At 42.1% G+C, this 27,382-nt stretch overlaps 1 protein-coding gene across 2 annotated transcripts in view; it reads right to left on the bottom strand.

Annotated features, from left to right (window-relative positions):
- ITPR3 (inositol 1,4,5-trisphosphate receptor type 3) overlaps positions 1–27,382 on the bottom strand; it is a 121,419-nt gene that overhangs the window by 65,344 nt on the left and 28,693 nt on the right. For both annotated transcript variants that reach the window (XR_011974168.1, XM_072641780.1), the window contains exons 3-9: positions 19,707–19,828; positions 11,859–11,945; positions 10,036–10,194; positions 9,640–9,738; positions 9,109–9,192; positions 1,097–1,243; positions 396–491 (exon numbers count right to left, since the gene is read on the bottom strand). Coding sequence is in view for 1 of the 2 variants with exons in the window: in XM_072641780.1 (XP_072497881.1) it covers positions 396–491; positions 1,097–1,243; positions 9,109–9,192; positions 9,640–9,738; positions 10,036–10,194; positions 11,859–11,945; positions 19,707–19,828 (794 nt within the window). In the remaining variant the exon portion in view is untranslated. The remainder of the gene's footprint in view (positions 1–395; positions 492–1,096; positions 1,244–9,108; positions 9,193–9,639; positions 9,739–10,035; positions 10,195–11,858; positions 11,946–19,706; positions 19,829–27,382) is intronic.

The raw sequence follows: 27,382 nt of genomic DNA, 5'->3' as shown, positions 1-27,382 counted from the left end.
CTCACACAGAGAGTAAGATGAGATTGATCCCCCAACGTCCCCCCAACCCTTGCCCACTCCCAAACTATAACAAGGCAGAGCAGTGAGGGACAATTCAGTAACTACAGAGGTCTCCTTTCAGGTCCTTCCTCTCAGACTCCCTCATGGCACATAGACATATGCACATATCCTTACATGTATACACATATACAGAAACATCTGCATATATACACAACTCTATGCTGCTGCATACACATCTGGATGGATGTACTTATGTTCACAGGCCAGAATACTTAGATGCACATATAAATTTATGCATCAGTACACATGCTACCCATTCAAACGTATGTGCTCACAAATAGATCTATATATTTACACATCCACAACTTCAACTCATCCTTGTCTCCTGTCCTCACCTCTGCTGCCAGGTAATTGCCCGTGGCCAGGTGTTTAAAGCGGTACAAGCCATTCCAGTGGCCAGCCCCTCCACGGCAAGGGTCATGGTGGACAACCTAAGAAGGAACCACAGAGAATAGGTGAGTTGAAAGGTGTCAGGATATTCTCAGAACCAACGTGCATGGGAAAATATGAAGTTAAGCCTAAGAGGGGCAAGGTCCAAGTGAAGACTGGCACAGGCAGGGGAGGATGAGTTCAAAGAGTTTAGATACTCCACCTCCCATCCCTAGGGCTCCTGGAAGAGCTAGGCCTAGTAATTTGGGAGATACAAGCTTTTCTCCCATGGAATTATAGAAGAAATGTGGGTATTAGGGGTCAGGGACTTGGAATTTGAGAAATGAGAGGAGTTGCAGAGTAGGGAGTAGGAAGATGGGGTCCAAAGGGCTGAGAAAGGAGGTAAAGGTTGGAGAGGGCTTTATGGAGAGCATAATGATTTAAGGACTGGAGCTAGAAAAGTTGAATATGAATTTGGCCCCAGGAGTTAGGGTCTCAAGGTAGATCTGGGGCCTTGGGGTTAGAGAAATTATAATAATTGCTTAATATAATAAAATGCTTAACACTAAAGCAAGTTTACACATACAACATGGAGATCAGATTAGTGGAGATGGATGTCAGGAACTGGGCTCCGGGGCTCTGAGGAGTTCCATCCTCAGGGTCTTACCTCCACCTCCCAGAGTGCATTGGAGCTGGTGGCTGATGTGGCAGACTGGCGCAGGGTGGTACGAAGGAACACTTGTAACTTGCCCTTATACTCATCACACGTCAGAAACTTCTCTTGCTCTGCATGGAACAAGCGTACTACATCTCCCTGAAAAGGGGAAAGAAGAAAGGCTCAGGATGTGGGGGAGACTTATGGGATAGGCTCAAGGTATCCCCTAACCATAAAGTTTCTTGCTGCAAGTAACTCCCCAACGAAAAACCAGTGCCTTCTATACTTTAGTCCGTGATCTAGGAATCTTTCTCCCTATGCTTCATAGAAGCACGGAATTTTAGAATTGGAAAAAACCTCAGTGACCATCTTGTCTGAAAAGAATCCCCACTATGGCCTACTAAACAAGTAGTCATTAAGCCTCTACTTGAAGACCTCTGAGAAGGGAGACCCCTTCTACTTTGGGGCAGCTCTGCTTATTAGGAAGATTTTCCCAACACTAAAGCTAATGCAGCCCCTTCACAACTTTCATCCATTGCTCCTAGTTCTGCCTTGTGGGACCAAAAAGAACCAGTCTACTCCCTATTTCACACATCAGTCCTTCAAATACTTGGAAGCAGCTATCGTGTTACCCTCCTGAGTCCTCCCTTCTCTTGGTTAAATACAATCCCCAGTTCTTCCCACTCATCTTCATATGTCAAAGACTCAAGGCCCTAAAATATCCTTGTTGCAGTTTATTAATGTTCTTATACCATGGGGACCAGAATTGAACACAACAAGCTTCTTTAAAACAACTCCCTCTCCACCAGCCATTTACAAAGAAAAATTATGTTACCACAGCATGAGAAAATCTTGGGGGCACAAACTTCTCAGCCCAGTATCTGAGGCCTTCCATGCTTTGATCCTAACCCACCTTCCTATATTCATTCTGACTCTCATGTTTGTAATTTTGATATTCTCTTTGACCAGTTGACAGATCTTTCTCACTCATTCCTCACGTCCAATGGGTTATCAGTTCTATTGAATTCACCCCTGCAACGTCCCCTCTTCTCTGTTCCTACAACTACCACAATGACCCTGGCCCCCATTGCTATCTCCTCAGACTACAGGATTATAAGAACTTTCTAGGAGTCTTCCTATTTCTATTCTCACTTCCTATACATTGTGATATATAGCTATAGATAGAACATATCTATTATTTAATAAAGCAATGCTAAAATTACTCTGTAACCCCATCTGTATTTTTCCCTTCCTTCTGTACATTTTTAAATTCACTATGTCTTATGTCTTTTCATGTTAATGCCAGAGTGATCTTCTTAAGAAACAGATCTGGTTAAGCCACTCCTCTGCTAAGAAGAAATCAAAGCTATCAAGTCATATGAAAAATGCTCTAAGTAAATAATAATTAGAGAAATGTAAGTTAAAACAAGTCTGAGGTATTACCTCACACCCATCAAAATGACTGACAGAAAAGGAAAACGAGAAACACTGGAGGGGATGTGGGAAAATAGGTACACTAATGCACTGTCAGTGGAGTTGTGAATAGGTTCAGACCTTTTAGAGAGTAATTTGGAACTATGTCCAAAGAACTGCAAAACTACATACCCTTTGACCCAGCACTATCAGTACTATGTGCCCCAAGAAGATCAAAGGAAAAGGAAAAAGTACACAAAAGCATTTGTAGCAGCTCTTTTTGTGGTGGCAAAGAATGAGAAACTGAGGAGATACTCATCAATTGGGGAATGGCTGGATAAGTTATGGCAGGAGTGGGGAACCTGCGGCCTGGGGGCCACATGTGGCCCTCTAGGTCCTCAAGTATGGCCCTTTGGATTCAGTCAAAGGACCACACTTGAGAACCTAGGAGGCCAAGTGTGTCTTCAAGCCTGCAGGTTCCTCACCCCATATATATGAACATATGGGATGATATTGTGTTCTAAGAAATAATGAAGAGGATGATTTAAAAAAAGAAACTGGGAAAATTCATATGAACTGATGCAAAGTGAGGTGAACAGAACCAGAACAATTGGCACAGTAACAGCAATATTGTAAACATAATCAACTGTGAAAGACTTAGTAACTCAGGAATACAGTAATTGACCAGAATTCCAAAGGATTCATAATAAAAAATCTATTCACCTCTAGATAGAGAACTGTTAGACTAATTCTTTATTTTTAGACTCATTCTTTATTTTTCTTTTATTTCAGAACATAGCTAAGGGAAATATGTTCTGCATGACTTCACATACATAAAGGATATTGTATTTCTTGCCTTCTTGACAGGTGGGGGAAGGATGGAGAAGAGAGAATTTGAAACTGAAAAAAAAAAATTAAATTTTTAAAAAGTTGCTCCTCTGTTTCATAAACTTCAGTGGATCCATAACAAGTAAAGGGTGGCACTCTAGGCTCTTTACACCCAAGTACCACTCTAACTTTCCAGCCATATCTCTTATTACAGACCTATTCACAACTGAAGAACTTTCTGGCCTCCAAATAGGTCCTGTGCTCCCCACCCTCAGTGCCTTTGTTCACACTTTTCCCTGTGCCTGGAATGCTCTCCCTCCCTATCTCTGCCTGGCAAAGGCCAGCTCAACCCAGCCCTCCAAGAAGCCTTTCCTGATATCTAGTAAACATTTATTAAATACCTACTACGTACCAGGCACTGTTCTAAGACACTTGGGATACTAAGGTAAAATAAGAGTTCCATATAAGAATGCACAAAATAAATACAAGGTAATTTGGTAAGGGAGGAACCAGCATCTGGGGGGAATCCAGTAAGGACTCAGGGAAGAGATTTCCACAGATGTAGAGAAGAACAATGAGGATTACACTCTGAGCATGGGAAAAGCCTGTGCAAATACAGACTAGATTTCCTCTCAGACTTCAACTGTTTGACAAACGTACAAAATGTTTACACATCTTTATGAAATTGTGGTTTATCGTCCACTTGTATCTGTAATTTATTGTTATAAAATATTTCCCCAATATCTATTACATACAATTTATACTTTCCAAGTTTGTAGCTATGAATCTGCAGCTGAAATTGATTTCGTAACTTCAACATGCTGTGCTTTATAACTTTGTAATGTACGTGTCAAGTAATACTGTGCATTGTTAACAGTTATCGGCTTGTATCCCTTTGGAGTTCCACAAGGGCAAGAACTGTCTTATCTAAACTTTGTATCTTCCCAGGCCTTAGGTCTAGGACAATACTATGCACACAGTAGGTACTTAATAAATGTCTGCCTATGAACTGTGAACCGATTCATCTGTTCTGCAGAGCAATCTGGAATTATGCTCAAAGAGCTATAAAATTGCATATGCCCTTTGACCCACAATACCACAATTAAGTCTGTTTTCCAAGGTGATCAGGGATAAAGGAAAACAATACGTATGTTCTAAAATATTTATAGCAGTTCTCTTTGTGGTGGAAAAGAACTGGAAATTGAGGGGATGCCCATCAATTGGGGAATAATTTATTGTACATGACTGTGATGGAATACTACCTTACTGTAAGAAATGATGAGCTGGTTGATTTTAAAGAAACATGGAAAGTCTGACATGAAATAAGGAAGAGTGAAGTGAGTAGAACCAGAGAATGCTGTAGGTAGTAAGAGCAAAAAATAATCGTGAACTGAGTTATTTTGAATATATAAATATTCAAATCAGCTACAAAGGACCCATGAAGGAAGATGCTGTCTACCTCCAGAGAAGGAACCGATAAATAGAAGTCTGTATAGTATGATTTTGTGTGTGTGTGTGAGTGTGTGTCTAACTAGAGAAAGTGTGTGGCTTTCTCTAGGGTGGCATGGGGAGGAAAGAAGTAAAAAAGTGCACAGCAGAGAACAAAGAAACACAGAAGGAAGCATAGAAAGCAGGGGAACTTTGAAAATGAAGTATGGTATTGATTCATAGTTTCGTATTGAATCCTCTTTTTGTGCTGTGCTATGTACATGGAAAATTTTTTGGCCTTTTTGTATTTAAGTTGAACATGAATAAAAAATTTTCAAAATAAAAATAAATAAATGACTGCCTAATGCTAATTCTTTTTATGTACCTTTGAATCCAGCCAAGCTGCACTAGTCACCATTTCCCAAATAGGTTGAACATTTTACAGTTTCTTCAATGTTGCCCATGTTGTTTCCTCCATGGGGAGCACCTACCCCGCATCTCTCTGTCTGTAGAAATCCTAACCATCCTTCAAGGCCAAGCTCAAATGGCACATATCTCACAAAGCCTTCCTTCCCAGAAATGATCTTGCTGTTGTCAGACTTCACACGGTATTGTGTTTGTACTTCTAATCACTTTCTGTCCAATGTATTGTGGGTATTTGGGAGCATACTTTATTCCCAGCAGTGGATTGTCAGTTTCTTGAGAATAAAGATCATTTATTAGTCACTTGTGTGTTCCTCACAGGGCCTGTGTTTTTCTTGGCCTCTGACCAACAGGCTGCTGGTTACCTAACCATGTTCCCTCCTACTTTCTTGGGACCCCTTCCATTTTACCCAGCCCCTTCCCTGGAACCTCCCATTTCTGGGAATCTTCTATTCCAGAGTAGAAACTTCCAGTTTCCCAAATGATTGATGCTTCTTTGCCTGTGACTTTGTGAAAAATAAACCAGATTGGTCTGAGAAAAGGATGCTTTTCCTCCCTATAAAATACCCAAGCTGCTCTGACCCCAGAGCAAGAATTGAACAGGCTACCTTGGGACAGGAGATCTGTATCAGTGAGCTTTCTTTTTTCCTCCCATTGTCTGGAAATCATTCTACCTGAGGTCCCCAGGCAACATCTCTAGCCATATCCCTTCCCAATCTTGCTTTGGAGTTCATGTTCAGTCATTTCAGTCATATCCAACTCTTCATGACCCTATTTGAGGTTTTCTTGGCAGAGATACTAGAGTGATTTGTCATTTCCTTCTTCAGTCCATTTTACAGATAAGGAAACTGAGGCAAACAGGTTAAGTAACTTGCCCAGGATCACACAGCTAATAAGTATGTGAAGCCAAATTTGAATTCAGGAGGAAGAGTCTTCCTGACTTCAGGGCCAGCACTCTGTGCACTGTACCACCTAGCTATCTCACTTAAAAAGTACTGATTATAAATTTAGAAATGGATAGGACCTTGGAAGTTGTTATCAAGTCCAACCCTCTCATTTTTCAGAGGAAATGTGTGAGGCAAGATTTGAACCTAGGACTTTCTGACTTCCAAGTCTAGCACCAAATCACACCATACACTCTCTAGGAGCAAAAGAAGAGAAGTCTGATTGGTTTTCCTACTCCTGAGGTCACAGTGATTATATTCAATACAGGGATAAGTGCACAGAATTAATAGTCAAGAGGTATGTATCCATATGTCCATTCCTGGACCACGGACAGTGAGAGATACAAAGAAACAGAAGCCTCTGCCTTTAAGGAGCTCAGTCTAATGGGAGTCGCGAGTGTGAAATAACATACACAGGTGAATCAAATCAAGAAAATGGCGTGTAACTGGGCTGAATTGCTTTGTACCATTCAATATATGTTCTGAAAACAGAAAATGAGTGGTCAGGGAAGTCTTTGTGGAAGATGTAGAGTTTGAGCTGCATCCTGAAGGCTGGGAGTAACTGAAGTAGTTGGGGATTCCAAGAAGAAGCAGAGTTTAGAAATAAGCGGTGCAGTGGATAGAGGACTAAGCCTGGAGTTCAAATCTGACTTCACTAGTTGGATGTGACCTAGGGCAAGTCCTTTAATGTCTGCCTGCCTCAGTTTCCTCATCTGTAAAATGGAGTTAATAACAGCCACTATCTCCCGGAGTTGTCATGAGGATCAAATGAGGTAACCATCATTGTAAAGCACTTTAGAAACTTTAAAATGCTATATTATCAGGCATTAGATCATCACCATCATCATTATTAGAGATGAGGAGGCATCCTTGACATCTCAGTATTGGGGAATGCAGCAAGATAAAGCTGGATAGGGAGGCTTCTGCAAAGCAGAGGGAGTAGGACAAGAGGTTGTCAGCAAAGGGTACCCACCAGGGGTGGGAGAAGTGATGAAAGTGTGATTGTGCTAGAATGTATTCATTATTTACACTGGCTTGTTGAAATTTAGCTCATCAATCAGGCTCCTTTTCCAGACTGTTAAGTAGGTTTCACAGATGCTGGTTTCCTCCTTTAGTCTGAATTCTTGGGTTACTTGGGTCTACTCTTTAGTTCCACTTTAAATCAGTTCTCTTCACAGCCGCCCTTGAATCCTTACTGAATAGTGCCATCCTCGCATGAAAAATCTCCCAAATCCCCCTCAGCTAGGCTCTCTCTTCCAGTTCTTTGAAACTTTTTCTAATGGTGGCTCCCAAATGCCTCTATCAGCTCATTCCCTTACTTTAGCAATTTGTTGACTTCTTAGTCAACAGAGACTTCTCTTGGAGCAAACAGTTAAAGCAAAACCAGCAGATCCAATGACCTCGTCTGGCAGCACATACATTATTATGCACCCACAGTCCCTACCTCTCTATCAAAAGAGGGAAAGTGATTCCTCATCTCTTTTCAGAGGCCAAGATTGGGCATTACAATTACTAAGCATCTGGCTTTCTTTTTGCATTCTTTATTTACATTTCAATCAGCTCGCTCAGCAGTATGATATCAAGTCTTTTAAAAGTTTCTATTGTTTTCCCCCTTATTCATGACCACTCCCCTACCCAAAGAGTTTATGCTTCTGAGATTCTTTTGGAAGGATTACCACCTCACCTACTTGTCAAATAAAACTCTCTTAGTTCAAATATGAGCGTATCTGAACTCCAGTTTCTAATATGATTATTCCTTCCCCACCTAGGTAGGGTTGCCATCAAATTCATGTACATTTGGGAGAGGGTCCTTTCTGCCACAGAGGCAATGGGCAAAAGACACAGGATGATGACATAAGATCATGATTGGGGGAGGGGGGAGAGGGAAATAACAGTACACCAGAAAGACAATCATAGGAAAAAGGAGAGAGACCTCAAACTGCAGAAAACTTGCATAGAAAAAAGATGAAGAAAAAGAAAGGCAGCTAAGTGGCCTAGAGTCAGGAAGATCTGAGTTCAAATTCAGCCATGGACACTTACTAGCTATGTGACCCTGGGCAAGTCACTGAAACTCCGTTTGCCTTAATCCACTGGAGAAGGAATGGCAAACCACTCCAGTATCTCTGCCAAGAAAACCCCACATAGGATCATGGAAAGTTGGACATGACTGAATTGAGAGACAACAAGGAAGAGAAAGGGGGAAAAACTGGAGAGGGAATGGAAGGAGGATTGGAGAGGATATAAAAATTCAGAATTTGAGAACAAAATTGGGGCAGTGGAAGGAGCCCCAGAGAGGGCTGCAAGACTAAAATGAAATACTTGGGAAGGGGAAGCAAGGTTCAAGCAGCAGGAAGAGAACTAGAAGGCAGAGCTGTGGGTGAGAAAAGAGTAAAGCTCAGGCAAAGGCTCAAAGGTGCAAAGGAGAATCAGGATGGGGTAGGGAGGGGGGAATTGAGGTAGTGGGAAAGGGAGGGCTTCCCCAGCTAGAGGGATCAGACAGGGGAACAGGGCCAGGGAGACTGAAGTAGAAAGAAAGTGAGCAAGGCATGGAAGGAAAAGCTGGGAGGGTGAGCATGGGAGAGGAGGCAAATAGTGAACAAAGTGTGCTATTGGGGAAAACCACTGAGCAGTTGAAAAGTATAATTTTTTTTCTTTAAAGCCTGGGTCTCCCTAGCTCTTCCAAGCTGGAGTGCAGGGGACACTCACAAGACCAAACTCATTACTGATTAGTACAAGAGCTTTGACTTGTTCTATTTCCTATCTGGATTGGTTTGCCCCTCCTTAGGCAACCTGGTGGTTCTCTGCTCCTGGAGACCCACCATTTTGATGCTGAATTTAGGATTTAGTAGGTATCTACCTGATTGCTTAGCCAACTGCAGCTCAGAACTCCTGAGCTCCAGAGATCCACCCACCTCAGACTCCAAAATAGTAGGGATTCTAGACATATATCAAAGTATATGTTGAAGACCCTCTCTCTAGGATTCTTACCCCTTTCAAAACCTCTTCCAGGTGGTCTCGGAACTTCATGAACAGGTTGATTTTCCAGCTGGTGTTGCAGTTGACAGAGTTGACCTGGGTGAAGGGAAGTGAATTGTGTGAGGTCCCAAAGGTCCCAAGTGACTGAGTAGGTAGGGACTGGGAAAGCCTTGAGCAGCCATCTGCCAAAAAGCTGGGAGAGGGACAACTGCAGATGCCTCCTCCACCCCAGTGGCCTCCCCTTGCTCCCACTTAGACCACAGAAGAGAAGACACTCAGTTTTACAGAAATATTCATACTTCTGTACCCAACAGTTAGATCCTAGAATGAACCCTGATTGCCACATTCCTAGAGGCACCCACTTCACCTCTCCAGGCTACCTCTTCTCCCCACCAAGAGTAGCCTATATAAGGAACATACTGAGATATGGGAGAAACTGTGCATGCATCCTTCACCAGCCCAGGTAACATAGACTCCCTAAAGAATTAAGAACAGGACAAAACAAGGGTGACAGATAGCCCTCCCAGCCCCTCTGGGCCTCACCTCTTTGCAGCCAGCATTGTCACTGAGCTCATAGTTGCTAGCATGCAGGGGCTGTCCAGCATTGACAGGGTTCAGGATCACTTTATCCCCCACAACCACCTGGGGGAGAGAGAACAGGTGAGAATAACCTCCCTTCAGCTACCTAGCTTTCCTTAGGACCAGAAATCTGTCCTTTGCCTTCCAGACTTTCCATTCTTCTCTCCAGGCCTCAGTTTCCCCCATGTGAAACTGGAGAGAAGGTGTTCACCCAGCCCATTTGCCAAATGGACCAGAAACAACAATGTGGGAGAAATATCAAATGCAATTGCCTTGGCCTCTAATGGGACCTTTTGACCTTTGGTGTTTGAGGAAGTGCCATCCTTCCCAACCCTCCTCACTTCCCATTCTGGGACTCACATTGTCCCCATTGCTCCGAAGCTTCCAGAAAGGCTGGATAAAGAGCCAGGACCCCTCATTACCAGTGGCATCCAGAGTCACCCTCATGGCGTTCTTCTCCAACAGAGCTGGTAGCCTCTTGTTCACAGTCAAGTACTTATTGCTCTTCATGTGAAGGAGCTGGAAGGAAGGAGAGGGAGGTGGGGACAGAAGGTTGTCATGGGCAATGCCAAGAGGTGAAACCCTGGGCCAGGTACCAGCAAAGGGACACGCAAATACAGCGTGTCACGGCCAGAGACTCACAAATACAGTCTCTCATACACCTGGTTATACACAGTTACTCAAATACATTCAAGCACAGTCTCACTATTACAAATACACATATTTACAATCACACCTGTCAGTCACACAGAAAATCAGTCATAAGTACAGAAAGTAAAAAATACACATTTACAATTATGCCATCGGTTATAGACAGAATCACAATCACCAAAAAATACACATTTGCAAAAAGTGTGAGTTCAGTCATTTTTCAGTCGTGTCTGACTTGTGACCTCATTTGAGGTTTTCTTGCCAAAGATACTGAAGCAATTTGCCATTTCCTTCTCCAACTCATTTTACAGATGAGGAAACTGAGGCAAATAGGGTTAAATGACTTGCCCAGGGTCACACAGCTAGAAAGTATCTGAGGCCAGATTTGAACTCAGAAAGACGAGTCTTCCTGACATCAGCCTGGCCCTCTATCCATTGTGCCATCTAGCTGCCCCCAAAATACACATTCGCAATCACACCCACCATTCACACATAATCATAAATGCAGTCACCAAAATACACATTCACAGTCATACCATCAGTCACACATAGAATCGCAGTCACCAAAACACAGGCATTTAGTGATCAATCAGATAGAGTCAGTGACCAAAAAATACACATTCACAATCCTACCCATCAATCACACACACAACTAGGGCTCCCAAGTTTATCCTCTGAAAGTTCCTGTCTGTATGATACTGTTACACTAATTTGGGAGAAAAGATCTTAGACTGCTGCTCCAAATGGTGAAAATATATTAATGCCTAATCTTATAACCCATAATTAACTTGTTGGGAAGATGTTCAGTTCCTCCATCCTCTGCTGATGTGTTCAACGTTGTGTGGCCCTAAGTTTCAAAGTGTCTTTCTGTTTCCTCACTACGTCCTGTGAGAACCACTAATTCATATGTGAAATACAAAATACCAACTACAGCACAGCTCACAACCAAGCCTCAGTCACTGTGTCATGCATTTGTGACTTAGTCACAAAACCACACAAATACAATCCTACTCACACCCACACAAAATCACACTTTAGCCTCATAAAGTCACAAATATACATTTATAAAATAACATCCAAGTCTTACGGTCATACCAATCACATTGTCTTACCCAAAGAGTTACAACATCACACATTCACAATCATACTCAGGTCTCACAGTTATATTCAGAGTTACTGTGTCTTGTACCAAGATACACACAAAGTCACAAGACAGAGAGACCAATCAACCTCCTCACACACCCACACACATCCTTATGATGAAGGGGTCAGTTTACCATCCAGAAGATGGTAGCCTCTGGTCACCTTCCCTGGCCCATTCCCTAAATTTCCTCCTGATATCATCCCTCCTCCCAATTTTCTCCAGATGAAAGAGGAGACAAAAAGAAGGAAGGAGAAATGCTAAGTTCATGTCTTCTTCACAGGGCACCAGTTCTAAGCAGATGTCTATGAGCAGAAACATGAAGGAGGTTGAGGTTGGGGATGGAGGAAGAAGCAATGAGGGTGGGAGTATATAGGAGTTTAGTCTCTACCTGTATGACACTGCCATACTTCACCACATCCCCATGAACTTTCTTGTTTTCTGTCTCATTCTGCTTCTGTTCCATTTGGGCTGCATGCTACAAAGAGATACAAATCAAGGAGAAAAGTGAAAGGTGAGGCAAGGATTCAAAATGGGTCCCTTTGGCCTCATGACAAAACACGCTCCATCTTTCCTAAATAAGCTATCATGGGAACATCACAGACACTTTAGAAACTCATTATTCCCTGTTTCAGGAACAAAGTCAGACAGTGTAAAGGAGAGACTGAGGAAACTGAGGAAAACAGAAAATGGAGAGACCTCTCTATAAAGAAATAGATCCTGTCAAAGACAGTGCCAAATGACTCATGACGGGAAATGCTATTCACATCCGGAAAAAGAACCATGGAGTCTGAATGCAAATTGAAAGATACTATTTGCTCCCTTTTTTTTCTTTTCTGTGATTCCTCTCATTGGCTCTAATTCTTCTTTACAACATGACTAATGTAAAAATTAAAAAAAAAATAGATCCTGGTTTGTGAATTTTTTGGAGTGACAGTCAGTTTGGGGGTTAACCTTTTTAAGGTTATAGAAAAAATTGCTTTATATTTCCTGGGTTTTCCTTTAGTAGTTGGTGAGGTGGGAGTGGGGAATTAGTTCACTAAGTTACTTGTTTGTTTTTGCCAGACACGTGATTTCATTATTATACGGAACTGGAACTCCCGTTGAGAAAGTTCCCTCTACCAGGTCAAATCTCTTTGCTCTGTTATTTCTAGTCTTAAAGCAGGGGTGGGGAACCGGCAGCCTTGAGGTCACATGCAGCCCTCTAGGTCCTCAAGTGTGGCCCTTTGACTGAATTCAAACTTCACAAAACTATGTTCTGTGTTTGCATTTGGATTCAGTCAAAGGGTCTGACCCAGAGGGTCACGTGACCTCGAGGCTGCAGGTTACCTACCCCTGTCTTAGAAAATTCTCTTCAGCACTGAGAGGTTAAGTAACCTGTCCATGTTCACACAGTCAACATGAGTTAAAGGTAGGATTCAAACCCAGGTCTTCCTGACTGAGGTAGGCTCCCTCTACTAAGCCATACTACTTCTCAGAGTGGATTAGTGCAAGATAAGGTTACAGAGGAAGGTCAGCAATATGTTGATCATGAAAGACTTTGAAAGTAATAGAAGTGAAATGCCCCAAACTCACTATCCCATCTAGAGGCTTCCTGATTGACTGAGGATGAGGCTTGGATTGGAAGAATGGACCAACGGTAGCACTGCACAAAGCCCAGGTGAATAAATTACAAAACAAACCAGACATATTCTAAATAGACAAAGCCATTTTCTTCTAGGGCCATGATGAGAGTGGAGGATACAACATCCATCTCCCAGGCAAAGAAGGCCACTAGGGGTTATTGATTCGGTTAGAAAGCTTAGGTCCCATTTTGTCTGGAACCAGGTAGACTTCTCTTCTAATTATTTTTCTGTACTGGACCTGTGATTCCATTAGACTAGGGAACTCAAAGTGAGCAAATTCCCTCTATCAATGCACCTGCTCTGTACCTTACAACCTTAGAAAGTAGTTTAGGGAGCACTGAGAAAATAGGTGACTTGCCCAGGGTTTCACAGAGAGTATAGATTAGAATTAGAATTTGAAACCAGGTCTTACTAACTTTAAGGCCAGCTCTCTCTCTAACCATTGAACCTCTCTACTCACCTAAGTATGGAGTATTATTTCTTAAGAAATATACTCTCTTTTCCCTTATGAATAAATACCTAGAAAACAATAGTCTTGTGGTCTCTAGTGTGGGCAGGCAGTGGGTAGAAGAGAAAGGGGGAAGTGAGTGCTAAACCCAAGCCACCAGAGATGACAACAGTAGTAGATAAAGGGGGATAGGTAATTACCTATATCAAGTGCAGCAGATTTCTGACCTCTGATCCCCCAATCTCAGGCTGAAGATTCGAGTTGAGGATGTTTAGTTAGAGGCGAAAGAGGAAAACCCTTAGCCTGAAGAAGGCAAATTGCCCTGAGACAGCTCTGAGAGGATTCGATATCTTAGAAAGCTGATTACAGGTGAGAGAGGCCTGAGGCTCTGAATAGAATCCAACATTTATTCTAGTCTACACATTCTTAAAATCCTCCAAGGGAAGGAGATTTCCCAGCTGGATAGGGTGTCTCTCACACCTGTTGTTAGAGCACAGGACCTTCTGCCAGTATAAACTCCATGGGGACACCTCTCCATCCTGGGCCACATTATACATCATCCCTTTCTTTACGCCCACATGGACTGCATGACCTTTCCAATGCTACCTCTTGTTGCTTCTGATAAGGCTTTTCTCTTCACTGGACCACAGAACAGCCAGTGGACTCAAGGGAAAGAGGCCCAGTAGAAAAGACACTGGATTTGGATTCTAGATCTCTGCCTGCTCCTGCCATCTCAGTTTTGATACTTATTCCCTGTATGACCTTGGGCAATTTACTCTATTTTCCTGTATTTCTATATGTACTCCTGTACTCTATTTTCCTATATTTCAGGTTCCTCATCAGCTCCTATGATGCCACCTCTAACACCAACTAGCTATGTGACCTGTTGAGCTTGGGTCAGCTTAACCTCGATCCCCTCATCTGTACAAGGAAGATAAAAACACTACTAAGCATCCACAGGGCCATTGCAAGGAAGATACTTTGTAAGCCACAAAGCAAGGGTTCTATAAATATAACCTATGATTATTTATACCACATAGGAAAGTTCAAACTTAGTGGTGGTTCTCCTACGGTTGCTTTCCCCTTTTCACTCTAAGAAAGTCTCCCCTAGGCGTTCCCACACACCTCTTAGTCAGGAATTCCTTTCTACTAATTTCAGTTCTTCCTGCCCCTCCCCCCCATCCTCCCACTGGCCCACTAAAGCCCAGTAGACTTACTCTCCTACACTGAGTCAAGAGGAGAGAGAAGAGAGAGGAGGTGGAGGGCAGGCAGGCAGGGAGGGGCCAGAGATACCCCAGTTCCCTCAAGTCTGGGGGTGGGAGTTGGTGCCACCCTTGAGGGGATTCCCAGATGCCCTTATCCCTGAGAGTATCTGAAATGAGTCAGTGACTCCCAAGATCAAAACCAGCCCAGCTGGGATAGGCAGGCACCGGGTAGTTGGCCAAGTCCAGATTGAGAATCCAAAACTGAGACCTAGAATGTTGTAGAGAGAACATGATTTGGAGTCAGGGCCTAGGTGCTAGACCCAGTTCTGCTACTTAATATCTGTATGACAATAGGCAAGCTATTTATTTCATCTGGATCTCACTTTCCTTGACAATAAAATGGAGAGGGGAAGTAGATCAATCAGTCAGCCAATTAACATTTAAGCACCAACCAAACTAAACATTAAGACCAGATCATAGAATCAATAAAAAATTTGGAAAGGCTCTTAGAAGTTATCAAATCCAATCTCATTATTTTACAAATAAGGAAACTGAGGCCCAGAGTAAGTCACACGTTATAAGTGGCAGAGCCAGGATGTGAGCCCAGGTATTCTGACTCCAAACCCAGCAAGCCTTCCTTGAAAACATTGCTGCTCTCCTAATCTCTTATATCTTCCAGATATAAATCTATGATCCCCTTACGACCACTGAACTCTAAGGTTTCTTCTGGATACTGTGATCTCATGTCCAGAGAGAGCCAAGAGGTCTGCTGTTTCCTAACCACAGAACATGTAGTCACAGACTACCAAAGCTGGAAGGGAATGGTACTGGAATAGCTGGAAGCTACCTTGTGGTCCAAAAACTTTATTTTACAGAAAGAGAAAACGAGACCCAGAGAGTAGAAGCAATTTGCCCAAAGTCACACAGTGAGTCAGTGGCAGAGTTGCTATGAGAAGCCAAGTTTGCTGATTGCCTGGCCAGTTCCTTTTGCTCATTACACAAGTCTCTTGGTCTTTGAGTCCAACTCTCTGAAAGGGGAATGATGGCAATGAACCTAGTCTCTGAGCTCACCAAGGACAAAACAGGCTGAGATCACATACTACAGTATCTCTGTCCTTCGAGCTAGGGTGTCACTAAGTTTGACGAAATGAAAACCCAGAGACCATAACCTCCTGCCTAAGCCTCAGTGACCAGACAGCAGATCTCCACTACAGCGTGTGAGAAAATGGCATGACTTGGAAATGAATGTGAAATCAGGGTTGGGAATATATTTGGGATTAGGAAGGGCTCTGGTGACTGAGGCCTGGACTTCATACTACATTGTATTGGCAAGGGCTCCATCCAAACCTCATTCCAAGGGTGAAAGAAAACTGCTCCATTTTCCAGTTCTAAACAATCCCCTTTCACAGGGGAGAGAGCTGGGAGATGCAACTGAGCCAGAGAGGAGTCACCAAAGCTTGCTGGCATGGAGGTCCAAGTCTACTGCTCCCCTTCCATCTTCACTCTCACTGCTCTCACTTTCTATGTCTTGACTCTCATTTCCCCCTTCTCAATTTTCATTTTCCCCACTGTCACTGTTGCCATCAATACTGTCCTGCTCCCCCACCTCTTTAGTGCCATATCTACTTCCATAAGAATATCCAGGACTATATGTTAGAGACCATTCTACAATAATCTTCTGGAGGAATATCCAGGACTATACTGTTAGTGTGGGGAGCTCTACTTTCCTCAATGGAGAAAAGGGGTTGTTATTAAGAAAAAAAAACTTTGCTGATCATTTCCTTCTTTCTTCTGCTTGTTGCACTTCTTCCAGTTTCATCCTTAAATATCCTCAGTATGGCTTTACTTAGTCAAGTGCTTTACCAAGCTTTCTTTAAACTGATTACCCTCCACAGCTTCTCTCTGCTTTATGATATTGGTCATTGTCTTCCATCATCCTTCTCTATAAGATTTTTACAAATCAGTCGACTTGTTAAATTAGCGTTGCCTCTGGCTGCCATAAACCTCTGCTTGGCATGTAAGTCAAATAAATATCTGCTGCCTGAAGGGCTTCTTCAATTATTTTGATCTCTTCTCTGATGTCAGTTAAACCTCTGAATCAAATTGCTGTTATCAGTGCCAAAGTCCTTTTTTTCTGTCCATATTCCATTTTTTAAAAGATCAATAGCTTGTTTAAATAAGTCAGTTTGGAGTCATTTTAATTACAAATCATGAGTTTTTTCCCTTATTTTTATTATTTTTCCTTACTTTGTACTCATTTTGGTATTTGTTCTAAAAAGTTAATGGTCTTGCTAAACGCAGATAGCTGATTCAAGAACAGATCCCACATACATCAGTAATAAGGAATTTCTTCTCTGTCGATAGATAATCAATCTGATTTTTCTGTGATGTTATTCAGCATTTGTCCAATTCAGAACCTACTTGATTCTTTTCTCAAAGAAAAGATTCATGAAATGTAGTTGTGAGGCTTCTGTGTCTTTGTCTTCTCTCATTCCTTATTCCTGAACCATATTTCCCAACATAATTTCCACCCTCTTCACCTACCTCACCTATTTCACCTTCGAATCAAAGCCACTAAGTATCAAAATATTTATGGATTTAATTTGGAAGGTTTGATTGAATTCTTTATCCTCTACAACAAATGTGGGTACATAGGTAGCAATTATTGCCAGACTGATCTTTTTGCAAGCACTTATCATGAGCACTGAAGTACAAGATGACCAAATACCCCATAAAAATATGTATTTAGTTGTCTGATAAAACCATTTTTGAGTGCATGATAAAACCATTTTTGTCCATTCCCTTATTGACTTCTTCAAGGAAAACCTAAGGCTACCTTACTATTTAGCAGCAATTTGTTTTTGGTTTGGCTTATAGCTGGAATATCAAGATTAATACAATTCAGTTCCTGGCTCCGTATCACCACTTGGTCACTGGACCTCACATTTAGAGTAATAACAGCTAGGTTGATGTTTGTAGGTACTATAAAAGATGTCATTCTCAGCACCTTCAGCCCCTTTTCTGACACTCTGCCCTTGTCATTGCAGAAGTAGAAAGAGGCCCATGTAGGACTAAGAGTACCATTTGGTTTTTGGTTTCATAGGTTGCCATTGCCAAAGGATCATCATGTGTTTAATGAGATGCTCTGCACTTAGTTGGGTTGGTCCTCTGAAAGCAGACTTGGTTTGTTGCCAGGACCCTATTCAAAGCCTTTCCCACATAGTAGAATCTGAAAGAGCTTGAACTCAGCTGGCAAAGCCCTCAAGAACCCAGAGTCTCCTCCATTGACATAATGAGGCATCAGAGTAGGAGTTTTTGTAAGTAGATGCGTGTGAACATATAGGTCACCAATCACAGACTGTCAGAATTGAAAGGTACACTAGAAACCACATAGTCCAACACTCATTTTATATATGAGGAAACTAATGCCAGAGAGGTGAAGAAACTCACTCAAGAAACTCATCCCAAGCAAGAAAGAGAGGATTCAAACTCAGATCCTCCAACTTCATGTTCAGTGCTTTTTGTACCATGCTATACTACTTCCTATATCTATGACTGTGTTTATGCAAAAGAACACCAAGGATGTAAATTTGTGCATATGTGTCTAAGCAGTAAGTCTAAGTTAAGGGCTCTTAACTTTTGGGGATTATAGACTCTTTCGACAGTCTGGTGAAATCTATGAATCCCTTTTCAGAATATTAGTTCCAAATGCACAAGATAGAATGCATAGAATGACCAAAGAAACCAATTGTATTGAAATAATTATCAAAAAAAAATTTTTAAATAAACACATTTATAGACTCCTCCAGGTCTGTTAATGTGTTTGAATCCCTGATTATGAACCTCTGGCTTAAGTGTGCAAAGTGTTAACAAGCATTAATTATGTGCCTGCTGTGTGTCGGGTACTGTACTAAGCTCTAAATGTATTAAGTATGAGGTTGTGCATGGGCAAATACGCATCGCAGTGTGTGCCCTAGGTGTGCACAGCTAGGTTTGAGTCAGTATAGGACAGTATAGAACAGTCTCTGCCTGTCACAGAGCGGGAAGGAACCTTGTGACAGACAGGCCACCCTGTCCCCCCGCCCTCCTGGCCAGGAAGAGACACACTTGAAGTTATTTATAACTGCGACAGGCAATCAGTCCACCACCCACCCCCACTTCCTGCACTGCTCACATCTGCCAGGCAGCTGCAGGGGGTGAGGGGGGGAGGGGGATCCTCCCTTGCCCTTGGCCTCCCTAAGCCCCAACCTCTTAGCTCAGGCTATGTAGCAACCAGGCAGCAAGGGAGGAGATGAAGTAGGCTAGACAGAGTCTTGGGAAGCCAGGCTGGAGACAGCTTCAAGGTCAAAGTTTCATGTCAAGGTCAAGTCCAACCACTTCTATGTCCAGATAGGACAATAAGCAATAAAATCAGGAGTAGGGTCATGACTCAGCTGGAGGCAGGGTTGGAGAAGTGGAGAATGGACCAGGTGAGCTAGGAAAGACAGGGAGCAGAGAATTTCTGCACACTGAAGACAAAATGAGTAGCTGACACCGGGGATTAACAGCACTCACTCTTAGTCAGCTCTAGATTAGGAGCCAAGATCTCTGTATTCTAGAACTGGTTCCCCATGTGACTTGGGACAAGTCACTTCTCATTGAGAGGACCAGACGATCTTGTCTCCAAGTTTCCTTCCTTTGAATTTCTACATTCTAACATTCTGTATGGTAGGAGAGCTTCTGGCTATGACATTCTATGCTCTGTGCCCCAACATTTTATCTCATTTTATTTTTATTTACGTATTTATTATATTTATTTATATATGAATATACATTAAAATACATAAATTCATATTTACATATGTTGCTATATTTATTTATTAATATATGAATATAAATTAAAAATATAAATAAATTTATTTTTATTCTATTTATTCTTGAGACCCCTTTCAGCCCCTCCCCAGGGTCCTACTGCCCCTCACCTGGAGCTTCTGTAGCAGCACAACATCAGAGATCTTCTCTTTATCCTGTTTGGTCTGCTTGGCTTTCCAGTACTGCTTCTGGGCTGAATATCGATTCATGGGGCATACCTTGAAGAGGCAGTCTGAGAGGGAAAACAAAGGGAAATGGTGCTTTAAATTGGGAGGTACTTCCGGTAGGGAGAGAGGAAAGGCTACTAGGAGGACTATTTCATACTTTTACGGCAACAGGTGTTATCTTTGAAAGCCATATTTAGTGAAAAGAGCTCTTGACTTGAAGTCTAAAGGGCTAGGTTCAAGTTCTAACTGTTGTGTGACCTTTGGGTAAGTCATTTCCCCCTCTCTGGGCCTCAGTTTCCTCCTCCATAAAAGGTGATTGGTCTATGGTCCCTTCCAGTTCTGACACTGGGTAACTAAATTACAATGAAATGCTTGGGATTGGGAAAGCAGGCCAGGTAAATATGATATAATGCCTCAGGGCAATGGATTACTTAGGAAAGGTTACTGTATGGTCTCAACTAAGTTCAGTTCAGTTCAGTGGGCCAAACATTTGAATCCATGGTGCTAAGAGCTTATTAATTAATTAATGATTTTGTGCTCAATTCAGAGAGGGAAAGACAAACAAATAAACCTTAGCCCCAGCCTATAAGAAGATGTACATGAATAGGAGAATCAACCATTTATACAGATAATCATCATGTGGAATAGAATGAGGTCAATGGAAAGTGCTCTGGGAGAGGGGGAGGGTGGGGCTCAAAGAAAGACAAGAGAACTCACTTTCAGCTGAGGCAGTCAACTAAGGCTTCATGGAGGAGGTGGCATCTAAGCCACATAGGAAGTAGACAAGGAGGGAGAGCTGGAGAGGGAGGACATTCTGGGTAAATAGAATTTCAGAAACTAAAGCACAAACACTAGGAGACTGGTTAGGCCCAAGTGATCATGGATTTAGAGTTGGAAGGGACCTCAGAGATCACATAGTGTAACCCCCTCATTTCGCAGATGGGTAGGATGCAGGATTGCAGAAGGATAGGGTGGGGTAGGGTGGGAGCTGACTTTACCCTCTGATTAGAGACTACTAGGCTGGCCGTATGACTCAGGGTTGGACAACAGCTCATGGGCTGTTGGCACTTTGCCCGTGAAGCAGGCAGATCCCAGTAGGATCAGAGGAAACTGGGCTTTTAGGATGCTTCTTGCTAGGGTCTTACTCCCAGGCCTCAGATACAAGCATGCTGCCTTTTCTTCCCCCACTTTCTTATTTTTCCTCCTCCTCTTCCATTCTTACTCTGCTTCTCTCTTCTCTTCAGTTACTATGTGCCTAATTGCTTATTTCACTCTGTTGAATATACACTAACCTGCTTTAAGAACAGCCCTCTAGAGCACAGAAGGATGTGTCAAACCCATTCCCTTTCCTTAGGAAGCTCACACACTCTCCAGCTGAGAAAACAAGACTAGCAACCATAAAAAGATATTAAACAAGAGAGCATTTTCTCATGAAAAGAAATCCAAAATATCAATTGCCCTCTAAAAATTGTCTAAGAACTAATAATTAAAGAAATGCAAAGTAAATCAACTCTGAGGTTGATTTACTTCCCAACTCTCCATCAGAATGGCAAAGCTGACAGACAAGTCAAAAGACAAATTTTAGAGTGCACATTCACGCACTGTTGGCGGAGCTGTGAATTAGTCTAGCCTTTCTAGAAAGAAATTTGGAGTTATATCCCAAAAGTCAACAAACTATGCATACTCTCTGACCCAGCACTAATACTACTAGGTTTATACCATGAAAGGATCAAAAAAGAAGAGGAAAATGACTCATATGTACAAAAATATTTTAGCAGTTCCTTTTGTGGTGAAAAAGACTGGAAACTAAAGGGATGTCCATCAATTGGGGAACAGCTGAATAAATTATGAAATATAAATACCACAGAAGACTATTGTGTTGTAGGGGCAGTTAGGTAGTACACTGGACCAAGTGGAGGGCCTGGAGTCAGGAAGACTTATCTTACTGAGTTCAAATCTGGACTCAGATACTTAGTAGTTGCGTGACCCTGAGAAAGTCAGTTACCCTTATTGGCCTTAGTTCCTCATCTGTAAAATGAGCTGGAGAAGGAAATGGTAAACCACTCCAGTATCTTTGCCAAGAAAACCTCAAATGGGGTCACAGAAAGTCAGACAAGACTGAAATGAATGAACAATAAATTGTACTATAACAAATGATGAAGGAAATGGTTTCAGAGAAACTTAGGAAGACTTGTATGAACTGATACAGAGTGAAGAGAGCAGAACTTGGAGGACTGCTTATACAAAAACATCATAAAGACAAAAAACTTTGAAAGACTTAAGAACTCTGACCAATGAGATGACCAACTATAATTCCAGAGGAGCAACAATGAAGCTTGCCACCCACTTCCTGGCGGAGAGAGATGAACTCAGTCTGCAGAATGAGACATACAAAGATCTGAAGGCTTTAGTGGACTGTGAGTTCAAAATGAGTCAACGGAGTAATATGGCAGCTAAAAAACAAAAAAAAACAAAAAACCTAATGCAATCCTGGGCTGCATTCAGAGAGATATGTTATCTAGACCTAGGCAAAGTCATAATCCTACTTAGCCAGAGTCAGCTCATACCTGGAATACTGTGTTCTTTTATAGGTACCACATTTGAGAAAGGACATCAGTAATCCAGAGAGTGATCAAGAGGTGGCAACCAGGATGGTGAAGTGTTTTAGGGTCATGCTATATGAAGAGGGATATTTAGCATGCAGAAGAAAAGACTCAGGGAGGACTGGTGCATGAAAGAGGCATGAGACTTGTTCAGCTTATTCCAATAGGATACAATTAAATAAAGGAGCAATGGGAGGAAGTTTCAAAAAAACAAAATTAGACAGATGCCAAGGGGAAAAAGCTTTCTAACAATTAGGACTATCCAAACATGGTAGTGGTTGTCATTTGTCCTTCATTCTCAAAGAGGACCATGACATCAGGGTGGTGGTGTTGTGACTTGCAAGTGAATTGGATTTAAGTGAGGCAGGGCTGTGCAAAGACACCAGCCTCACTTTCTCCTCCAAAGCCTTTTTAGTTCAGTGGTGAGATATAGATCAGGATGACTGAATATGGTCCCTGGATGCAGCAGGAGGCCTTAGCTTTTTTTTTTCCTGAGATTTTCCTCCCTACCTATCCCCCATCACTCCTCTCCCTCCCCAAGACAGCATACAATTCTATATAGGATCTACACATACATTCCTATTTAATTCATTTTCATTACAGTCATGTTGTGTAGAAGAACTAAAATAAATGGAAGAAATCATATAACAAACCAAAACATAATACACACACACACACACACACACACACACACACATACACACACAAAATGATCTGCTACATTCTGTGATTGAATTCCATAGTTCTTTCTCTGAATGTGGAAGGCATCTTGCCTTAGAAGACTACTGGGAATTTTTTTTTATGTCCTTGCATTGCTATGAAGATCCAAGTCTACCAGAAAAAACTCTTGCACACTGTGGTTGTTGCTGTGCACAAAGTTCTCCTGGTTCTGCTCCTTTCACTCAGCATCAGATCATGTAAGTCCTTCCAGGCCTCTCTGAAGTCTTCTTGTTCATCATTTCTTATGGCACAATAGTACTCCATTACATTCATATACCATAATTTATTCAGCCATTCCCTAAGCATCCCCTTGACTTCCAGTTCTTGGCAACTACACAGAGTGCTGCTATAAATATTTTTGTACATGTAGGACCCTTTCTCATTTTTATGATCTCTTGGGGATAGAGGCCTTAGCTTTTTAAGGTCTTTAACAGGTCTCAGTTTAACTGAGGCAACACCCATTCAGTGATTAAGGCTAGATATGAAATGAGGCAGAGAATGGTGGAACTGTCCTATGATCTGATAAGTGTCCCCTCACTGGAGCTCTTCAAACTAAAGCTAGATGATCATTTGATGGAATGGTAGTAGAGATTTTCGGCCAGGTAAAGTTTGGATGTGATGGCATCTGAAGTGCCAGGAGCTCAGAGCAAGGAGAGATCCCTGGGGTGGCTAAGGAAGGATCCACTGAGAAGGCATGACTAGAGCTGGGCCTTGGCACATGAGCAGTGTTTTCACAGCCACTGAGGATGAAGGGCTGTCCAATGAAGTCACAGCATGAGCAAAACTGCAGAGGCAGGAAAGGTCATGACTTGTGAGCAGGAGGAGTTGTAGGTAGGAGACCAGCCTAGCCGGTGGAGAAGAGTGCTGCTGAGCATTCAATTGCAATAAGGCTAGAGAAGGCCTTTCCAAATACACCAAGAGTTCAGGAACTTTCACAGTGGAGGCAGTCAAATAGGACCAGGCATCCTATTTGTCATGAGTCTAAGGAGGTCTGATGCTAAAATTTAAGGAAGAGGGAGAAAGAGACCAAAGGACCATAATACGAATCAGGAACCCTATGGACTGGGAATTGGCCTACAGGAAATCACAGGATTATAGATTCAGAGCTGAAAGGGAATTTAGTGTCCAACTCCTTCATTTCACAGATGAGGAAACTGAGTCATAGGTTCTTTGACTTACCCAGGGTCATATAACCAGGAAGTATGTGCGGTGAGGTCTGAAAACAGGTCTTCCAGACTCCAGGTCCAGTGCCCTCCCAGCTATGCCATATTGTCTCTTTTTTTTTTTTTTTTAAGGAAAGCAATTGTTTTATTTACCATTTAAGATGTGAAAGATTTCTCATTATAATATAGATTCAAAGTTTAAAATTATCAGGAATTTAAACATATACAGATTTTGAATAATGAGGTTGTAAAAGTAATACTGTCAAGTAGCAGAGACTAAATATTAATGATAATGTTCGGGCTGTGTGTAGGAGAGGCAGTGTAAAAATATTGCCCTTTTCCCCCTTCTCATCAAAATAAAATGATATATGGAAAATTAAATATTGGTTATGGCAAACTATAAACGAAAGACTAACACTCTGCATATCAACAGAAAACCACATGCCACAATCTAGTACAAAAAAATGGTCTCTCTTGATATGACAAAAGCCATGAAGTCTAGCTTAACACAGTTAAGATGACAAACACATTGAAAGATCTCAACGCCTGCAAGCTATTTTATAAGGAGAGTTGTAGTTGCCTTTAAACAATGTTCCAAAATGTTCTTGGAGGGGCAAAACCCAAGTAAAGGTAGCCCCAAGATATACCTAACCGGAAGGAAAGGAGGCTCCAGAGAGCCTCAGTTGTCTTCAGGGTTACCTAAGCCCTCATCTTCCTGGAACTTCCTTTCATAGGGCTTATACAATCCTGAAGACAATTGTTAGGTATCACTGATGTGGGACACAGTTCCTGAAGTCAGGATGCTTCAGTCTCTTAGGGAAAAGAGAGCCACTGCCTTCAGAATACTTCCAATATGATGAAATGTGGTGAGAGATTAGCCTTGCCTTTCAGAAACCTAATAAAGGAGACCAATGGAAACCATTAGGTCTAACAGAAGAGGCAAAGTCTTGGTTCTCAAAGAACTCTACCTGCCAGTCTCTCTCTCTCTCTCTCTCTCTCTCTCTCTCTCTCTCTCTCTCTCTCTCTCTCTCTCTCTCTCTCTCTCTCTCTCTCTCTCCCCCTCTCTCTCTCTCTTTCCCTCTCTCCCTCTCTCCCTCTCTCCCTCTCTCTGTCTCTCTCCCTCCCTCTCCATTTCTGTCTCTTTTTCCTTCCTTCTTTTTTTCTTTCTAGTACCACAGTCTACCATTCCTTCTACAACCTCATTTATCTTCCTTCACAGTCTTACGATTGACCACTTCAATCATACACTACCATCTACCCTTCAATTCCTTATACCCTTGTCCTATCACTAGACAAATCCCAACCATGGGAATCTTACCACCCACCTTCTATCATCCTACTCCCAATCTGCTGAGACTAAATAGCAATTATATTCATCAGGAATTTATATCATCTAATCTTAATTGAGCCCTCACTATCATACAGCTATGATTTTATTCTTCTCTATCATATTTTCCAACAGTGGCTTCTCTGAACCCTGTCCTCAGACCCCTTCCACCACTTCTTCTACTTTTCCTCTCAGAAGACTCTCTCCTCCTTTACTATCTGTCATGAGTTAGAGTTAGGGTTAGGGTTAGAGTTAGGGGTCTTCCCTATTCCACACCTGGAAACCTTGTGCAGTATTACCCATTCTCTTTGCCTTTGCTCCTGATGAAGACATGAACCTTCTCCTTATCAAAACTAACCCATCTCTTGTGTTCTTAATTCCATCCATTCATCTAGAGATTTGGCCCCTTGATCAATCCCTCCTCTCATCTTCAATGTCTCATATACATTGGCTGCTCTCCCAAGGCATAGACCTAGGTTCCTCTTGCCATAATCATCCTTGCCATAACCCTATATTTCTTCCCCCGTGCACAAATTCCTAGAAAGGGTCATCATCATCTATGTATTTCTATTCCCCTCACTCCTCAGTCCTTCGTAGTTTGGCTCCTGATCACACCACTCCATTGAAATTGCTTCTTCAAGGTAAATAATGATCTCCTACGTCCTAAATATAATGGCCTTTTCTCAGTCCTCAACTTGACCATCTGTAGCTTTTGACACAGTGAATCATCCCCTCCACTCAGATGATGACTCCTCTCAATTTCTGTGACAATGCTATCTTTAATTTGTTTTTATCTTTCTGTCCAGTCATTTTCAGTCTCCTTTACTAATTGATCATCTTCCTTCAACCCCTAAGACCCTGTCCTAGGCCCTCTTTTCTACAGTTCCTACATACACTCTCCCTAGGTGCCCTCATCAGCTCTAATTTGTTCAATTATCATCTCTATGTAGTTAACAACCCAATCTATACATTCAGCCCCAATCCTTCCACTGACCTTTAGTTTCACATTATTAACCACTGTAATAGCAAGAACCCTGGCATACACAGGAGGACCTGCTGTACACAGGTTCTTAGAGCTACTTTTGTAAAAGGAAAGCAACTTTTGAGCCAAGCACATATATCATTCACTTAGTTCAGGGGGAAAAGTCAGCACCCTGAACTTCAGAGAAAATACAAACAGAGAAATAAAGACCAACAGCCAGGGCTTCCAACAGTCTGACTATAAGCAATACATACATCACAGATCAACAGACAGATCCAACTATGTGACCATTACATACATGCATAGTTACCAGAGAGAGAAGCACCAACATCTGGGTTTTCAAAGCTTGGGGGGGGGGGGGGGGGGCTCCTTAAAGGCAACACAGAGTCTCATCAGGCCAAACAAACACTGTCAATGAGTAAGCCCCAAAACCAAACCTCACCTCAGAGTATTTATGCACTTTTCGGAATCAGAGGGCATCACAATCTTTGAGAATCAGTGCCTCATTAGAAATTAACAAAAGGTGTGCACCTTCCTACAAAACAAATCTCCCCAATTTAATTGTAATTAATTGTCAAGCCCATTAATGGATAGGGAATATCTTTAACTCTGATGAACACAATTAACATTATAACCATATACAAGGTAGCTTCATCTGGATAGCCTGCATACATCTCAAATTCAACATATCCAAAAGGGAGCCCACCACATTTAAAAAAGAAAAGCCCTCCTCCAAACTTCCCTATTTCTATCAAAATCACCACCATTCTTGAAGATCCTCAGGTTTACAATCACAGTCATCTTTGATTCTTCTTTCTCACCCC

The sequence above is a fragment of the Notamacropus eugenii genome, chromosome 2 (genome assembly GCF_028372415.1).
Source record: "Notamacropus eugenii isolate mMacEug1 chromosome 2, mMacEug1.pri_v2, whole genome shotgun sequence".
Taxonomy (NCBI): domain Eukaryota; kingdom Metazoa; phylum Chordata; class Mammalia; order Diprotodontia; family Macropodidae; genus Notamacropus; species Notamacropus eugenii.
The sequence above is the reverse complement of the archived record's forward strand: the minus strand, read 5'-3'. Positions and strand labels throughout refer to the sequence as shown.